Consider the following 18,637-nt stretch of genomic DNA (forward strand, 5'->3'; position numbering starts at 1 on the left):
CCAGTTACCCAACGAAAGATAAACACGAGGTCATTCTAAGAAGCTTCATAAGCCCAGAGTTAACAGTAGAATCAGACAAGAAGCCAAAAGGTCTTCGATGATTGGAACCGTTTAAGCAAGGAGACAGTGTCTTTGACATCAGCTGAAGTTTTTAAAATAAAAATCGACAAATAATGGGAAGCCAAACCTTCAAGATACAACTGGAGCTGCCGATCATATGTGTCTCATAAATAGTGATTAATATATGTGTATAAAAAAAGATTTGTGCTAAAATGCTGACGCTGCTTGTCATATCCAACCAACTCACATACTCTATCAGAAATTGACGTTGTGCGGCAGTCTACTCTATACTACAGAAGAATGATCCCCTTGATCATACCTATCTGTGGTCACCGTTACCAAGTGGGCTTAAATTGCATCTATCCTAGCACACTCTTAGTTGGAAGGTGTGTCACTGGGCTATAAACACAATCACAACCCTGTTCTTTTATATTTTGTGTAAAATGTTTTAACTGCTATCTCAACAATGGAGCCAAACAGATCCAACATCGGACCTTATTTTCGCTCCGAAGTGCGAATTAAGGTAGGCTAATTAAGGTAATTACCCTATTTTACTCTTCAACAACTTATTTATAAACTAGTAATGTTTTTAACCACTTTTTAATACCTTAACTAGTGTTGATAACTCCTTGGTGTGGTTAAAAATATGGAATACCTTTGTGGCCCCTTCAAGGGCTCAAGATGCAATTAGCTCCAGAAGTGATTATTGAATTATGAAAGAGCATAAGAAAGGCTTCAAATGATGTTTTCACTTTCATCCTAGCTAAATTACATAGTCAACAGCAAATTTCCCTAGGATAATAGCTTATATAGAATAGATTAGCAAGAGGAATCTCCTGAATGATTAAAATGTCCTTCTAGAACCTAGAAACTTTATTTTTAAAAGGGCTGACAATTAGACAATTTTATTAATCAGCGTTGCCAATAAAACCAGTTATGTCAAGATAAAACCAAGAAGTTGAGATAAAATAGGATGGTAGCTTGTTTAGCATAGATCAACAATTTGCATTACATTAACCATTAAAATGTATTTCTAGAGTCTCGTTGTTGAAAAATCCTGGCACTTCACGCCACGATTTTACCGAATAATTTTTTTACCGAGTGGCTGAAAACATTGGAGGAGGGGCGTCCCCCCATACATGATGGTCCTGTCTGGGACTTTTCAATACCCTACTAATGCTGGTAAAATGAAAGAAAAAGAAAGAGATGAAAATGAAAATAAGAATGATTTTAAACTGAATTTTTTACATTGACTAGCCACGATTTTGAGGGTTTGCAATCTCTTTCAAAGTTCCTAAACATTAGGATCATCCATCAAATCATCCATGGCCAAATATACAAGGGTCGGTGAAAACGATTGGGATACAGGAAAATAAGGTAAAAATCTGAACGAAACATGAATGAATTTTTTCTTGGTCCTCTCTCCTTGTATACTCGTATCAATCAATTAATCAATTCGTTTAAAAGAAACAGAGAGAAAAAAAATTCAAAACTTTAGACCCCCACAAAGGCTCTTTGGCCTGTGAGAGAGGGAGAATAAACATAATATTAAATAAAACATAAAAAACAAAGAAAAGAACAAGAAGAAAAAAAAGAAATACAAAAATGACAAAAAAAAATATTATAAAAAAAAATAAAACAACAAAATTCACCGTGCCAATAAAAATAAATGAATACTGAATACTGTATAGCGCTGTGAACAATTTGCTTAAGATAATCCGAATTAGTGAAAAAAAAGACTAGAGTGGCTTTGGATAAGCTGAATAATATTCATTATTGGATGCAAGAGTACGGTGGCGAATACATCTTAGCAGGTCTCTCACTCCACCGTCCCACTTTCACAAGTCATTGCCAACGATAGCGTGGGCCTCCCCCAATTGAAGATAAGTACCCTTTTTTTTAATTCATGGATGTACTTTAGAATCAACTGAAAAATTTTCATCGTTGTTTTTATAGTATTTAATGATGTCGTACGTCAGTCAGTTGTCGTTTGAAAAATTTGCTGATTTATTTGGTGACAAATTGGACAAGATCATCGAGTCTCAGACTGAGATTTCCCGTAGATTAGACTTATTTTCAGTGAAGGTTTTGTCATTAAGGAGTGATTCAGCGAAGCGTGATCCGCGAATACGTGGACTTTAATCTTCACTACAAGATCATAAGCTTAAATCTTAAGCTCTACAAAAACTGCTGCTCGCTTTTGAAGTTAAAGACCGAAAGCTTAACTTAGTGATTCATGGCTTACCGGATCAAAAATTTGACGAAACGCCAGAAAATAATGTGAAAAACTTCTTCAGGAAAAGTTTCTGATTAAAAAAGGCACCAGTCATCTCAATTTCCAATCGAATGAGCCCTTTTGGAAGCTTCTACGACAAAACTTCCTATAAGAACCTTATATCCCCCAAGGGCAAAACTTATGTCCCTTGTCTTGAGGGCTATGGAGGGGGAGGGTTGACATCCTCAAAGATATAATTTCAAGACAAAATGGGCATATCAAAATGTTGATCGTAGATGTTTGGAGAAATGATGGGGGTGGAGGGGGGGGGGTGATTCTCCCTCCGATTACTTTCGACTATTAATAAGAGCAATAGCCCTCTCAATTTCTAATCGATTGAGCCCTTTTTGAAGTTTTTAAGACAAAACTTTCTATACAAAAACCTTATATGCTCCAAGGGCATAACTTACAACCCTAGCTCTGAGGGCTCTGGGGGGGTTGTCATATTCAAAGACATAATTTCCAGACCTTTAAACTACGTCAAACAAAATGGTTATCTCAAAACTTTGATTGGATTTTCTGGGGAAATAGTGGGCATGAGAGGTGGTTAGTTACCCTTCAATCACTTTCGACTATTAAAAAGAGCACTAACCCTTTCAATTCCCAATCGAATGAGTCCTTTTTGCAGTTTCTACAACAACACTTTCTATAAAACCCTCATATGCCCCCATGGCGTAACTTACAACCCTTGCCCTGGAGGGTGTGTGGGGTTTATCATCCTCAAAGACCTAATTTACAAAACCTTCAGCTACGTTGAACAAAATCGTCATCTCAAAATTTTGATTGGACGTGGTTGGGGAAATGGTGGGCATAAAAGGGGGATTATTGTCCTTCCATTACTTTCTATTATTACAAATGATAATATCGCTCGGCCCTTTCGATTTCCAATCGAAAGAGCCCTTTTTCAAACTTCTCTGAAACACCTTTCTATAAAACCCTATATGCCCCCCAGGGCAAAACTTACAACCCTTGCCCTGAGTGGTGTGGAGGTTAATCATCCTCAAAAACCTAATTTGCAAAACTTTCAACTACGTTGAACAAAATGGCTATCTCAAAATTTTCATTGGATGTGTTTGGAAAAACGGTAGCCGTGAGAGGGGGGTTATTTGTCCTCCAATCGATTTCGACTATTAAAAAGGACACCAGCCCTTTCAATTTCCAATCAAATGAGCCCTCTTTGAAGTTTCTACGACAAAACTTTCTATAAAAAAAACTTTATAGGCCCCCAGGGCATAGCTCACAACCCTTGCCCTGAGGGTTCTAAGGGGGTTATCATCCTCAATGACCTAATTTCCAGAACTTTCAACAACGTTGAACAAAATAGCTATCTCAAAATATTGATTGGATGTGTTTGGGAAAATGGTGGGCGTGAGAGGGGGGGGTTGGTTGCTTTCCAATCACTTTCGACTATTAAAAGAGAACTAGCCTTTTGAATTTCCAATCAAATGAGCCACTTTTGAAGCTTCTATGACAATGCTTTCTATAAAAAAACTTTCGATGTCCCCAGGGCAAAACTTACATTCCTTGCCCTGAGGGCTGCGGGGGGAGTGTCATCCTCAAAGACATATTTTTTAGATTTTTCAACTACGTTAAACAAAATAGTTGTCTCAAAATGTGGACTGGATGGGTTTGGGGAAATAGTGGGCGTTGAAGGGGTTTTTGTTGCCTTCCAATCACTTTCGGCTATTAAAAAGGGCACAAAGCCCTTCCAATTTCCAATCGAATGAGCCTATTTCGAAGTTTCTACGACAACTCCTTCGATACGAAGTGCCCTGGTCCAAAAGAAACAAAGAAAGAAACAAATAAATAATACATTGTGCCAACATCGTTCTTTACTTAGGCAGCGCTATTGCGCTGCCTGTGAAAAAGGGCACTAGAACTTTCAAGTTTCAATTGAATGAGTTCCCTCTGAAGCTTAGAAAATTTCTTCGATGCTAAGCGGCCTTGTGGAAAAATGTATACACGTAAGCCATATCGATCTTTACTTAGTCATGGCAATTGTGCTACCTGTGGTGACGAATTCAAACCCTTCTCATTACTAAGAAATAAGGGAGTTTTAAGATAGTTAGTTGTGTACAGGGAGGCCATGGAATAAAAAGTCTTTTTTCTTTCATAGTAGGCTCCCTACTATTTTTAAGACTGTTTCCATATTTTGATATTATTCTATTTTTCTGTTTTAGACAATTTGATCTCCTTTAGCGCCCAAAAAGGGTTTCCCAAAAATAAAATCCAGAATGGACGCCAAACAAAGAGTCGCTCAGGTATTCAAGCTAAAACTTACTCAGTTATTTTGCTAGCAAAGTCGTTTGTATTTGTTACGTAATACCAGCCTATGTTTTGTCTAATTATAGACTCGAAAAACAGGGCTCGAATTATAAAAACCTGAAATTATAAAAAATAAGATTTTTTCAAGTCTTGGCGCTAGAAACAAAACAAAGGAAGGCAGAAACATCATCAACATCAACTTATCAACATCAGATCACTGAGCATTTCGTCGCCCATTGTTGATCTTAAATAGGTTTTAATGAGGCTTAGTGTATAAAAGAATCTCTTATTACTAGTCATTGTGATAGACAGAGTAATGAGGATCTGCATACATTTCAAAACTTCAGAATACGCTATTGACATTACTTTCAGACAATCGCGAAGTTCAAAAAAAAATCTTTTGGCGTATTAGCTAATGAGGGTACATTTTCTCACAAGATCCACTTGCGAGGCCAACAGAGTTGTGTTAATGTAAGCTTTTTTGTAATGCAATACTACACTAACTGGTCGGCTAGTATTGGTAAAGTGCGTGGAGCATTCACGAAGCGACTTTCAAACTTGGAGCACAATCTGTCTGTCACAAGAAAATATCCCTTATGAAACCATTTTTAGTTCATTCTTTCACTTCAGCAAAATTGTTTTTTGCCAGAGTCGACATGGTTACAAAATCACATGAGCGGAAAGTTACTTGCTGTGCACGCTTTGGTCTTTTACATGAAGAATCAGTTTATGTAATTTATTCTAGAAGTTTCTGTAATTATGCATTTAGTAAAGTTGTGCAATAAGTTCTTTTTTTTTCAATTCAGAGGGGAGTTTTCCGAACAAGTAAATGGTTTACCTATGGGGGCCCATTTATCTCCTTTATTAGCTACTATATTTGTTGAGAATATTGAAACAATTGCGTTAGATTCATATTTTTTTTAACATATTTTTTTGGGGCCGGTATATACCGGCCCCAAATGGTATATGGCGAATGAAGGTCTAGGGGGGGGCTGCCCCCCCCTCCCTACGCCCATGCAAAGAAATAATTCATTTCAAGTTCTGAATGGAATCACCAACACAAGGTTCAGTCTATAAGGATAGCAGTTAATGTAAATTGCATGCGGTGCAATTGATATAATATGGGCTTGTCCACCTGGAAATTAGTCGCTCATGACGCTGTACTGGTATTTTAACGAAAAATGTAAAAAACAACAAATTTAACTCCCTCTGGATGTTCAACAGTAAATTCCCTTCCCCCATGGTAAATTTTCTTGAGCTGAAACCAATTGATAGGTCTGAGTTTTTCTTTTAATGCTCACTTTGTTCTTGTATAGCTCTTATTTGTTAAATTTGTCATGTTGTCTCACTCTTTCCAAAGTTGGTTAAAGCTAAGCACCCCCCCCCCCCACTGAATAAAGCATTTCGTTTGTGAAGCCGAAATATTTGGTCTTTGATTGTTGGTAAAATTTATCTTTAACTGTCATATTAACAAGTCTTTTCCTTTTCCATATTCTCGTTTTGTTATGATCTTTGGTGTATGAGATTAAGTATCGTTCTTCAAGATCTTTGTCGATTTTCTGAATTTTCCGTTAAACAAAATTATTCTAATCTATAATAGATTTTTCTTGTCTTTCTTATCTTTCCTGAAATCTAAAAAAAATTACTGGTCGGACTGTCAGAAATTCCCACTTTGATTTTTTTTTTTTTTATTCAAGAAGCTAAATTTCAAGACAATTCGAGAAACAAAATTCATGAAATAATTATTTTGAACAAAATCGTATTTCAAATTCATGTTGACTGGAGGCAAAGAAGAAAAAGCACAAGGAACTTTCAAAATCCCATACGGTCTGGCTTCTATTAATAATAATACGTCTATGGCTACTAGGAACGCAAAAAGTTGTACAAAATAATGTTTTATTTACCAAGTCCAGAAACAAAGTCAGTAAACTCAGTAAACAGTCAAAACTGATTCACAACAATCCCAAAGAAACATAGAGTATATAATAAGTATATATGGAGGGGGTCACTGCTCCATCATAATTATAATTTGTAATTTCATTACGGATCCTGGATCAATTACTTTACTGTAATGAAAGTTGGTCACTGTGGCTGTAACAACAATGAAATAAAAATATGTCACGATGTACTAAAAGGAATATTAAGTAACTGTGTTTTGGAATGAAGAATTTATTGTTGTGAAGTACAGCTATATTAGAAACAAATCTGTTTTAATTGAGGACACTTTGCGCAATTTATTTTGCCACTTCCAATAAAATTGACACAGGTTGTGACAATTGATTTGTTGCCCCTCCTAAAACCAGGGAGGGGCTATAGCCCCAGCTAGACCCCCCCCCCAAAATGACGCCTCTGTTATTCTTTTTAAATCGTATACCTCTTTCATTGCTTACAATGAGCGTGCCTTCTCTTTGGCTTGTGTCGAGCTTATCTCGATCAAATGGACTACAAAACACTGTATATAGAAACTATTATGCGTCTCGTCCGTCTTTGCAATAGTTCCTCCTCATATTTCCGATTTAATAATCAATTTTACACCCAAATCAGGGGTCTACCCATGGGTACAAGTCTTTCACCATTTTTGGCAACTTTTTATATGGAATTCATTGAAACCTCTGCTCTGAAAAATCTTCCTATGAAACACCCCGGTTCTGGAGTCGGTTTGTGGATGATGTTATTTCTGTGTGGGAGCATGGAGGGGAGTCACTTATCTCATTCTTAACTCATCTAAACACTTTGGACTCTAACCTTCAGTTCATTTTAGAACTAGAACATAACCACAAACTTCCTTTTCTAGATGTCCTAATTTTTTATAAGTCTCATGGCCTTGAATTTTCTATTTATAGAAAGCCTACGCGCAACGATAGGTATTTGCATTTTTCCTCCGACCACTCTCCCTGCATAAAAAGAGGAGTTGTTATTTCTTTGGTTGACCAAGTAATAAGAATATGCTCGGAGCCTCACATAGTCTCAGAATTGAACTATATTAAGGACATTTTATTTTGCAATGGCTACCCCATAAAAGTACTTGAGACCATTATAGAAAAAAGACAAAAAAAGGCAGAAAAGAATGCATCAAATCCACAAACCCCAACAGATATCGTCCCATTGGTGGATGATAAGAAACTTTTCACTGTTCTACACTACATTCCAAAATTGAGTGACAAGCTTAAAAGAATTCTTAAAAAACATAAACTTAATGTCACTTTTAAAAATTCAAATATTACGAGCTTTTTCAACAACGAGAATGTAGTATTTATACAGAGCTTTTTCAACAACGGCAAATATAAAATCAGCCCCATTCTGGGCAGTGGGGTTTATGGAATTCCTTGTTCTTGTTGCTGTTTTTAGGTTGGTAGAGCAAAACAGCAATTGGGCGAGGTGTTATCTGAACATAGGTCCTCAGTAGAAATGACACTATTGATACTGAACGAACTCCTTATATGGGCAAAGAGTCCCTAGGGAGAACACGTGGTTAATCAAAGTGGGTCAATGACCTCTTTTTCCAAGGTCGATTTATTTGTTGTTGTTGATGTTTTTGGCCAAGTGCACGCTCGGGGCGAATGTTAAGATCCAGGAATAGGAAACAGGATCACGCAATGACCTCAATTCCCCTTTCGTGAATCAATAATTCCCCTTAGAAACAACAAATTAATTCCCTTTTCTTGACAAATCAATCAACCATGACATCATCTGTCAGACCTTAAAAAACTTTGCCCAAAAACAATTCTCCAGGAATAGACCCAAGAAATTAATAAAATTTGCCCCGGAAACAATTCTATTGCTCGAACCCCGAAGATATTAATAAACTTCGCCCTGGAAAAAATTCTCCAAGAAACGTCTTAGAGATGAATAGATTATCGCGGGAAAAGGTTTCTTAGTAATTTCAAATTTGACAGCGAAGGGATGCCAAAAACAAAATGAACACGCGGAAATTACGTTTAGGGTTTATTTGGGTGAAACCGTTTTAGACATTTTAGGGAATTATTGCGGCAAAACAGTTAGAGACATTTTAAAAGATGATTTTAGAAGAGGATTTGAGGGTGAAACTCTGTGGTCCTTATAATACACAAGTTGTATTTGAACAGTGTCGTGAGGTCCTCTACCCCAGCCCCCTTAAGGGCTCTAATCCTCCTACCCCAACCCCAAAGGGTTCCGATCCCCATACCTCAACCCCAAAGGAAACCCCCGGTCCTCAAAGGTCCCCCGGGCGCCCAAAGTACCCCCCGGCGCCCCCAAGGCCCCTGAGCCCCTGAGCCCCATGCTTAATAATTTTTTAAGGCTTTATTATTTTCTTAATGTCCTTAATGTCCATCAAAGTTATTTTCTTAACGTCCGTCCTAAACCCATTTTACAAGTTAAAGTACCCATCCTTTTCACCCACAACTTTACTATACTACTTTTTGAATGCTCCAACACCAAGCAATACTTTGCAAAGGCATTTCAGAACAAGTTCTTTTCTTAATATCCCTCCTAAACCCATTTTACAAATTGAAGTACCCATCCTTTTTACACACAACTTTACATTACAGCTTTTTGATTGCTCCAACACCAAGCGATACTTTGCAAAGGGCATTTCAGAACAAGTTCCTTTCATATTGTCCTTTCTAAACCCATTTCACATGTTGAAGTTCCCATTCTATTCCCCCAAATCTTTGCTTTACAGCTTTTTGAATGCCAAACACCAAGCAATACTTTTCCAAAGGCATTTCAAAATAAGTTCTTTTCATAGTAACCGTCATAAACCCATTTTACAATTGAAGTACCAATCCTATTCACCCACAACTTAGTTATAGACAAGAGTGTCATGTTTTACCTTAGAGACTTAGCTTAGAGTTTTAGAGTGGTTTAGTTTTAGTTAAGAGTTTAGAGTTTTTTAGCTTAGAGTCTTAGCTTAGAGTTTTTGTTAGATTTCTAGTTTAGTTTAGTTTTAGTTAAGAGTTTAGAGTTTTTAGCTTAGAGTCTTAGCTTAGAGTTTTATTCAGAGTTCTAGTTTAGTTTAGTTTAGTTACAGTTCAGAATTTAGAGTTTTAGCTTAGAGTCTTAACTTAGAATTTTACTTAAAGACTTTAACTCTAACTAAAACTCTAAGCTAAGAATCTATGGTAAAACTCTAAACTCTTAACTAAAACTATATTAAACTAGAACTCTAAATAAAACTAAGCTAAGACTCTAAGCTAAAAACTCTAAACTCTTAACTAAAACTAAACTAAACTAGAACTCTAATTGAAATTCTAAGTCTAAGCTAAAACTCTAAACTAAACTAAACTAGAACTTCAACAAAAACTCTAAACTAAGACTCTAAGCTAAAAACACTAAACTCTTAACTAAAACTAAACTAAACTAGAACTCTAAAGAAAACTCTAAGCTGAGACTCTAAGCTAAAACTCTAAACTCTTAAGTAAAACTAAACTAAACTAAAACTCTAAGCTAAGTCTCTAAGGTAAAACACTAAACTCTTAACTATAACTAAACTAAACTAGAACTCTAACAAAACTCTAAGCTAAGACTCTAAGCTAAAACTCTAAATTCTTAACTATTACTAAACTAAACTCGAACTCTAACACAATCTATAAGCTAAGACTCTAAGCTAAAACTATAAACTCTTAACTAGAAGTAAACTAAACTAGAACCCTAACAGAAACTCTAATCTAAGACAGTAAGGTAAAAACACCAAAATCTTAACTAAAACTAAAAAAAACTAGAACTCTAACACAAACTCAAAGCTAAGACTCTAAGCTAAAACTCTAAACTCTTAACTAAAACTAAACTGAAATAGAACTCTACCTAAAACTCTAAGCTATGACTCTAAGGTAAAACTCTAAACTCATAACTATAAATTTACTAAACTATAACTTTAACAAAAACTCTAAGCTAAGACTCTAAGCTAAAACTCTAAATTCTTAACTAATACTAAACTAAACTAGAACTCTAACTAAAACTATAAGCTAAGACTCTAAGGTAAAGCTCTAAACTCTTAACTAAAACTAAACTAAACTAGAACTCTAACAAAAACTCCAAGGTAAGACTCTAAGCTAAAACTCGAAACTCTTAACTAAAACTTAACTAAACTACAACTTTAAGCTATGACTCTAAGCTAAAACTCTAAATTCTTAACTGTAACTAAACTAAACTTCAACTCTAACTATAACTCTAAGCTAATACTCTATGGTAAAACTCTAAACTCTTAACTAGAACTAAACTATAATAACTAAAAATCTAAGCTAAGAATCTAAGCTAAAAACTCTAAACTCTTAACTAAAATTAAAATAAACTAGAACTCTAACAAAAACTCTAAGCTATGACTCTAAGCTAAAAAACTCTAAACTCTTAACTAAAACTAAAACCCTAAGCTAAGACTCTAAGCAAAACTCTAAACTCTTAACTATTACTAAACTTAAACTTTAACAAAAACTCTAATCTAAAACTCTAAACTCTTAACTATTACTAAACTGAACTAGAACTTCGACAAAAACTATGCAAAGACTATAATCTAAAAATTATAAACTCTTAACTAAAACTAAAATAAACTATAAATCTAAAAAAAAATCTAATCTAAGAAACTAAGATAAAAATATAAAATATAAAAAAAAAATAAAATAAACTATAACTATAACTGAAACTCTGATATAATACTCTAATCTAAAAAAAACCCTAAACTCTTAACTAAAACTAAACTAAACTAAAACTCTAAGATAATTCTCTAAGGTAAAACTCAAAACTCTTAACTATATCTAAACTAAACTAGAACTCTAACAAAAACTCTAAGCTAAGACTCTAAGATAAAACTCTTAACTATTACTAAACTAAAATTCAACTCTAACAAAAACTCTAAGCTAAGACTCTAAGCTAAAACTCTAAACTATTAAATAAAACTAAACTAAACTAAAACTTCAACAAAACTCTAAGCTAAGACTCTAAGCTAAAAACTCTAAACTCTTAACTAAAACTAAAATAAACTAGAACTCTAACAAAAACTCTACGCTAAGACTCTAAGCTAAAAAACTCTAAACTCTTAACTATAACTAAACTAAACTAGAACTCTAACTAAAAATCTAAACTAAGACTCTACGGTAAAACATCAAACTCTTAACTAAAACAAAACTAAACTAGAACTCTAACAAAAACTCTAAGATAAGACTCTAAGATAAAAAACTCTAAACTCTTAACTAAAACTAAACTAAAACTCTAAGCTAAGTCTCTAAGGTAAAACTCCAAACTCTTAACTATATCTAAACTAAACTATAACTCAAAACTGCAACTCTAACAAAAACTCTAAGATAAAACTCTAATATAAAAAACTATAAATTCTTAACTAAAACTAAACTAAAGACAAACTCAAAGTTAAGACTCTAAGCTAAAACTCTAAACTCTTAACTATTACTAAACTATACTTCAACTTTAACAAAAACTATAAGCTAAGACTCTAAGCTAAAACTCTAAACTATTAACTAAAACTAAACTAAACTAGAACTTCAACAAAAACTCTAAGCTAAGACTCTAAGCTAAAAACTCTAAACTTTAAACTCTTAACTAAAACTAAAATAAACTAGAACTCTAACAAAAACTATAAGCTGAGACTCTAAGCTAAAAATCTAAACTATTAACTAAGAATAAACTAAACTAGATCTCTAACGAAAATTATAAGCTAAGGCTCTAAGATAAAACATCTAACTCTTAACTAAAACTAAACTAAACTAGAACTCTAACTGAAACTCAAAGGTAAAAAATCAAACTCTTGACTAAAATTAAACTAAACTAGAATTCTAACAAAAAAACTCTAAGCTAAGACTGTAAGCTAAAACTCTAAACTGTTAACTATTACTAAACTAAACTTCAACTCTAACAAAAACTCTAAGCTAAGACTCTAAGCTAAAACTCTAAACTATTAACTAAAACTAAACTAAACTAGAACTTCAACATAAACTCTAAGCTAAGACTCTAAGCTAAAAACTCTAAACTCTTAACTAAAACTAAAATAAACTAGAACTCTAACAAAAACTCTAAGCTAAGACTCTAACCTAAAATTCAAAAACTCTTAACTAAAACTAAACTAAACTAGAACTCTAACTAAAACTCTAAGCTAAGACTCTTAGGTAAAACACCAAACTCTTAACTAAAACTAAACTAAACTAGAACTCTAACTGAAACTCAAAGGTAAAACATCAAACTCTTAACTAAAATTAAACTAAACTAGAACTCTAACAAAAAAATCTAAGCTAAGACTCTAAGATAAAACTCGAAACTCTTAACTAAAACTAAGCCAAACTAAAAATTTAATAAAAATTCTAATGTATGACTCTAAGATCAAACGCTAAATTCTGAAATATTAATACACTAAAGTTCAACCCTTAATAAAACTCTTTGCTAAGACTCTAAGCTAAAACTCGAAACTCCCAACTAAAACTTAACCAAACTACAACTTTAAGTAAAATTCTAAGATAAGACTCTAAGCTAAAACTCTAAACTCTTAGCTTTAACTAAACTAAACTAGAACTCTGAATATAACTCTAAACTAAGACTCTAAGCTAAAAACTCTAAACTCTTAACTAAAACTAAACTAAACTAGAACTCTAACTAAAACTCTATGCTAAGACTCTAAGCTAAAAAACTCTAAAATCTTAACTAAAACTAAACCACGCTAAAACGCTAAGCTAAGTCTCTAAGGTAAAACTTCACACTCTTACCTATAACTAAGTTGTGGGTGAAAAGGATGGGTACTTCAATTGTAAAATGGGTTTAGGACGGTCACTATGAAAAGAACTTGTTCTGAAATGCCTTTTGAAAAGTATTGCTTGGTGTTGGGCATTCAAAAAGCTGTAAAGTAAAGATGTGGGTGAAAAGGATGGGAACTTCAACTTGTAAAATTGGTTAAGGATGGCCATTAAGAAAAGAGCTTGTTCTGAAATGCCCTTTGAAAAGTATTGCTTGGTGTTGGAGCATTCAAAAAGCTGTAAAGTAAAGTTGCGTGTAAAAAGGATGGGTACTTCAATTTGTAAAATGGGTTTAGGAGGGATATTAAGAAAAGAACTTGTTCTGAAATGCCTTTGAAAAGTATTGCTTGGTGTTGGAGCATTCAAAAAGCAGTATAGTAAAGTTGTGGGTGAAAAGGATGGGTACTTCAACTTGTAAAATGGTTTTAGGATGGACATTAAGAAAATAACTTGTTCTGAAAAGATATAATAAAGCCATAAAAAGGTATTAAAAAATGGGGGCTTGTGGGCCTTTGGGGCACCGGGGGTCCTTTGGGAGCCCGGGGGACCTTTGAGGACCGGGGGTTTCGTGTGGGTTTAGGGTTTGGCGATCGTAACCCTTGGGTGTTGGGGTAGGAGGATTAGAGCCCTTGGGGGCTGGGGTAGAGGACCTCACAACACTGTTCAAATACAACTTGTGTATTATAACGACCACAGAGTTTCACCCTCAAATCCTCTTCTAAAACATCTTCTAAAATCATCTTTTAAAATGTCTCTAACTGTTTCACCGAAATAATTCCCTAAAATGTCTAAAACGGTTTCACCCAAATAACCCCTAAACGTAATTTCAGCGTGTTCCTTTTGTTTTTGGCATCCCTGCGCTGTCACAATTTAAATTACTAAGAAACCCTTTCCCGCGTTAATCTATTCATCTCTAAGATTCTTACTGGAGAATTGTTTTCAGGGCAAAGTTTATTAGTATCTTTGGAATTCGACCAGTAGAATTGTTTCTTGGGCGAAGTTTGTTAATGTCTTGGGTCTATTCCTGGAGAATTGTTTCTGGGCGAAGTTTTTTAATGTCTGACAGATGATGTCATGGTTGATTGATTCGTCAAGAAAAGGGAATTAATTTGTTGTTTCTAAGGGGAATTATTGATTCATGAAAGGGGAATTGAGGTCATTGCGTGATCCTGTTTTCCAATTCCTGGATCCTAACATTCACCCCTACCGTGCACTGGGCCAAAACAACAACAACGACAAATAAATCAACCTTGGAAAAAGAGGTCATTGACCCACTTTGATTAACCACGTGTTCTCCCTAGGGACTCTATGCCCATATAAGGAGTTCGTTGAGTATCAATAGGGTCATTTCTACTGTCCTCAATCGGCAAGGCCATGAGGCTACGCCAAATGCCTGAGGTTTTTGATTCCGCCTTGGCTCAACATGTGTATGAGAGTCCACACCATTTCATTTCTTTTGACGAAACCTCCATTGTTGCCCACCTTAAACGTCTCACGCAAGTTTTCAGGGAGGCAGTTGAAATAAAAAATCACATTCACCAAAAGGTAGCTCTCAATAGAGGTACTAGAGGAACTTTTCTAAGTCTCGTTGATGACGGACGTATTCGTTCTTATAGCTAGCACAAACATCCGCAAAATGGTGTTTTGTAATCAATCAGAATCTCCGGAAATAATAAACCCGAAGTATATTTAGCCCTTGAGGGCGACTTTCATGAGTTAAAGGTAATAACTATTATTTCAAATTGCGGTTTTTATTCAGTTACTTTTTTACCACTAGCCTACTAAGAAAGCGTTATATTGTTTCAGTTCTGTTTTTATTTTAAGGTTTGGTTTTTTATGTTTTTATCTGTTTTATTCTTCACTGAGAACGGTCGAGCGGAGGTCTTGACCGAAATATTTGCATAATTTTTCACTGGCTCTTAAATGTCCTCGTTTTCTTCGCAATTTTATGTTTTATCATCTGGAATCTACTACACCTTCTATTCCTAAAGATATAATTCCTTAAAATATTATAGGAAAGCATAAAATATATATATTTGAAAACCATTATTGTTTCTCCTTCGGTTTAAATTCACTGTCTTTTGAAAATTTGATTATATTTTAAAATTTGATTATAGCATTTTCTTATTTTTATAATGAATTTCTTTGAAAAATATTAAATTTTTAAAAGAAAGTTACAACCACATGTTCTACACTCAAACACTATTCTACTTCGGAATATATGAAATTTGGTAAAGCATAGAATAGAACTGAGATCATTAAAATGTTTCTCTCTCAGTTTATATTTAATGAAGAAAGTCAATATAAATATTTTATCTTTAGAGAATAAATTATTCCGAAATTTAATTTTTTATATTTTATCATTTTCAATATTCTACAATCAATACGATTCAATCACAAAAACGTTTTTACGATGAAGCAGACTCCATAGGAAATCCTCAGGAGACGATTTCAATCTTGAAAAGAATGTTATAAACAAACAGTTAGACTATTTCAATTTGGGGACTATTCGTATCCACTTTGGGATATAACTGCTTCAGAAAAGTCAATCAAATATGACATCATACCCTAGTAAAACAAGGTTGAAAAATCTTGTCAAATGTACGTATCTTACATTTTGAATATAAAGAGGCAATTTTTTCAGAAGTTTCATTTTATTTTAATATCGTTTTGTTACTTACCAACAGCACTAGATAAAGCAGTTCTCCTTCAAGTGAGCTCTTAAATATCTCTCTATGATGTTTTAACATCCCACAAGCACTGACGCAAAAAAAAGAAAAGGGGACAAATTAATGTTTCCCATACGAAAAGGTTGTTTTCCCTGTTGCTCAAAATAGGTGATGGTAATACTCTTCAATGAGGTTTTCGACTACGGTGATTCCAAGGGTGCTGTTTTTATTTGGGTCTTATACTATTTTTCTGGGGTTTCAGGCATTTTTTTGAAATTTCCATATATTCGATTTCACAGCGAATAATTATCATTCAGCTAATGAGCCTAATTCCTGACTCAGCTCAAAGTGGCAATTTTTTCGCACTCGGCATTATTTATTTTTTTTTTTAAATGTGTTTTGAATTGTCGTTACTATAGGCAGTTTGTTCTTTACAAGGCTTAGGCAAATGCCCCAACCATGATCAAGTTAAATTGTATATATTACCTAAAATGTAAATTACATTAGAAACTATAACCAAAATCAGAAGCGGTCTTAGGGTGACAGAAGGGGCAGTTGCCCCGGGCAGAGGAATTTTCGGGGCGGCAAATTTAGGGACTGCAGTGCCGCTGGCCAGTAATGAACGGTTGCTTAGTAAACTTAAATTAACATCAACGAACGTCAGATCGATTTAAAATAGAATGTAGAGGAATAGAACGTAAGAATTCTCACGTATAGAACGTGTAGAATTAAAAACAACCAATTGGTACGAAATAATTAATCATTTTGCATAGGCTAAAGCAAGAAAAGTCGGATTTAATGAATGAAAATTTTGTTGATAAATGAATTGGTTTTTAATAAATTCAACTTTTGTTAAAAGTTGGCCTACAAATTTTGGTAAACAGAGGAGGGTTCTAATCAACATTTAGCGCTTGGCGCAAGAGAGGCCAGAACCGCCACTGGGCACAACCTTATCTTATAAATCTCACTAAACTTACTTGATTTTCTGCAGATGCATTCAGTGAACTAACAAACAAGTAGCCCAACAGTGTTACGGCAGCTCCTAAGGTTGAAACCGCAATTGCAAACCTTTTTGCAATCACCATGAGGTCCTCTGGTTCATCCCTACATAAAGAGTAAAATTAAAGTCAGAGGCAACGTTCTAGCGTTGCCTGTTATAAAGCCATAGGCCTTAGTTCATTATTTATACATGTTTTTTATTTCACAGAGCCACTTCGTATGGAAGAATTGGTCGTAAAAAATATGGAGAGGACTCAACATGGATATTAAAAGTCCAAGGAGCTTTTCTAAGTGTTAAAAATGACTAGAGAAAATTCAGCACCTCTTCCTTGCATTTTTTATAACCACCTCCGTAGCCTACTTTGAGATCGATCAAAATCTTTAGATGGCCTCTTCGTTAAGAATAAATGAAAAAAGCAAAAATAGTCAATAAAAATGTACCTCCAGTGGCGAGAAGGTGACCCAAATATGGACCATATAAGAGCACATTGCTCCCATGTCCTTTGGGAAAAGACCTGTGTCTGTAGCCATCACGGTATCCAGAATGCACACTCTAATACTATGTGCATCCAGTTTATGAAAAGGAGGATCAGCAATATACCAAGATTGGATGAGGGTATTGAGTTTCAAATTTCAGGACATATTGAAAAGTGGCTAGAGGGCTTACAATGTCCCTTCCATGTCCTTTTTCGCAGGCCTCTCTCCAAAACGTTTGAACAAAATTATGAAACAGCCCTCTTGTTCAAAATAATCAAAAGGTCAAATAGCTATGTCAATGAGGATGATATAGTCCTCCAAAGCTATTGAGGGGGATGTCATACACAGTGAAAAGCAAACAATGCGTACAAGCTGGTTGTCAAAAGGATGTATCAGCAATAGCTATGGATCGGCTTAGAGATAAAGTTGAAACTTGATATGTTAAGGAGGGTGTTGAAGAGCGATCGAAGAGCAGCCAGCCCCCTGCCTTTTCTAAATGCCCCTCTCCTTACCACTGATCAGAATTTTCAAAAGACAATATTGTTCAGAATGGTTGAAAGCCCTAGTAAATTTACCTCCAGGCATGAAATGCCCCCCCCCCCCACAGTCCCCACAGAAAGGATTGCAAAGATTGCAATTTGCCTTTTTTACATGTAAGATTTATGACAAGGAAACAGTAAAAAACTTTATTCCGAGTGTGTTCGAAAGGTCGTGAGAACTAAGGCAAAACTTTGGTGAACATCGAGGGACTCGTTAAAATAAATCAAAAGATACAATGTTCACCCAGTTTATTAAAAAAAAATGTATCTATTTGTAATGCTTGATTAGCCTTAATATATCATTTTATTTGTTGTATCGTTGTTGATGTTGTGAAAAACAAAAGATACAGTGCTCTTAGATAATTTCAACCAAATGAGCCCTCTCCTAAGATTCTATGGCAATCCATACGAAAAAAAAACTATAGAGACAACATCGCTTTTTACAAAGCGCAGCAAATTGCAGGCGCTTGAAAGTTCAGAATATACAAAATGCGTAAGTACATTCTGGTTTTAATTATACTCAAGAATATTTATTGCTTCTGGTTAGTGTGCCTTATCTTCTGAAATGCCACGCCTTTTTCAATTCTTACTTTTGGAGTTGACTACTAATGACCTGTGAATTAAAATCAAGCTGCCATCAAG

At 34.7% G+C, this 18,637-nt stretch overlaps 1 protein-coding gene across 1 annotated transcript in view; it reads right to left on the reverse strand.

The window, feature by feature from the left end:
- LOC148945536 (uncharacterized) overlaps window positions 1-18,637 on the reverse strand; it is a 50,001-nt gene that overhangs the window by 18,665 nt on the left and 12,699 nt on the right. Inside the window, exon 3 of the mRNA XM_089098602.1 lies at window positions 16,958-17,084. Within this exon, the coding sequence (XP_088954728.1) occupies window positions 16,958-17,084 (127 nt within the window). The remainder of the gene's footprint in view (window positions 1-16,957; window positions 17,085-18,637) is intronic.

The sequence above is a fragment of the Artemia sp. Qi Xiang Cuo genome, chromosome 13 (genome assembly GCF_049724085.1).
Source record: "Artemia sp. Qi Xiang Cuo chromosome 13, ASM4972408v1, whole genome shotgun sequence".
NCBI lineage: Eukaryota > Metazoa > Arthropoda > Branchiopoda > Anostraca > Artemiidae > Artemia > Artemia sp. Qi Xiang Cuo.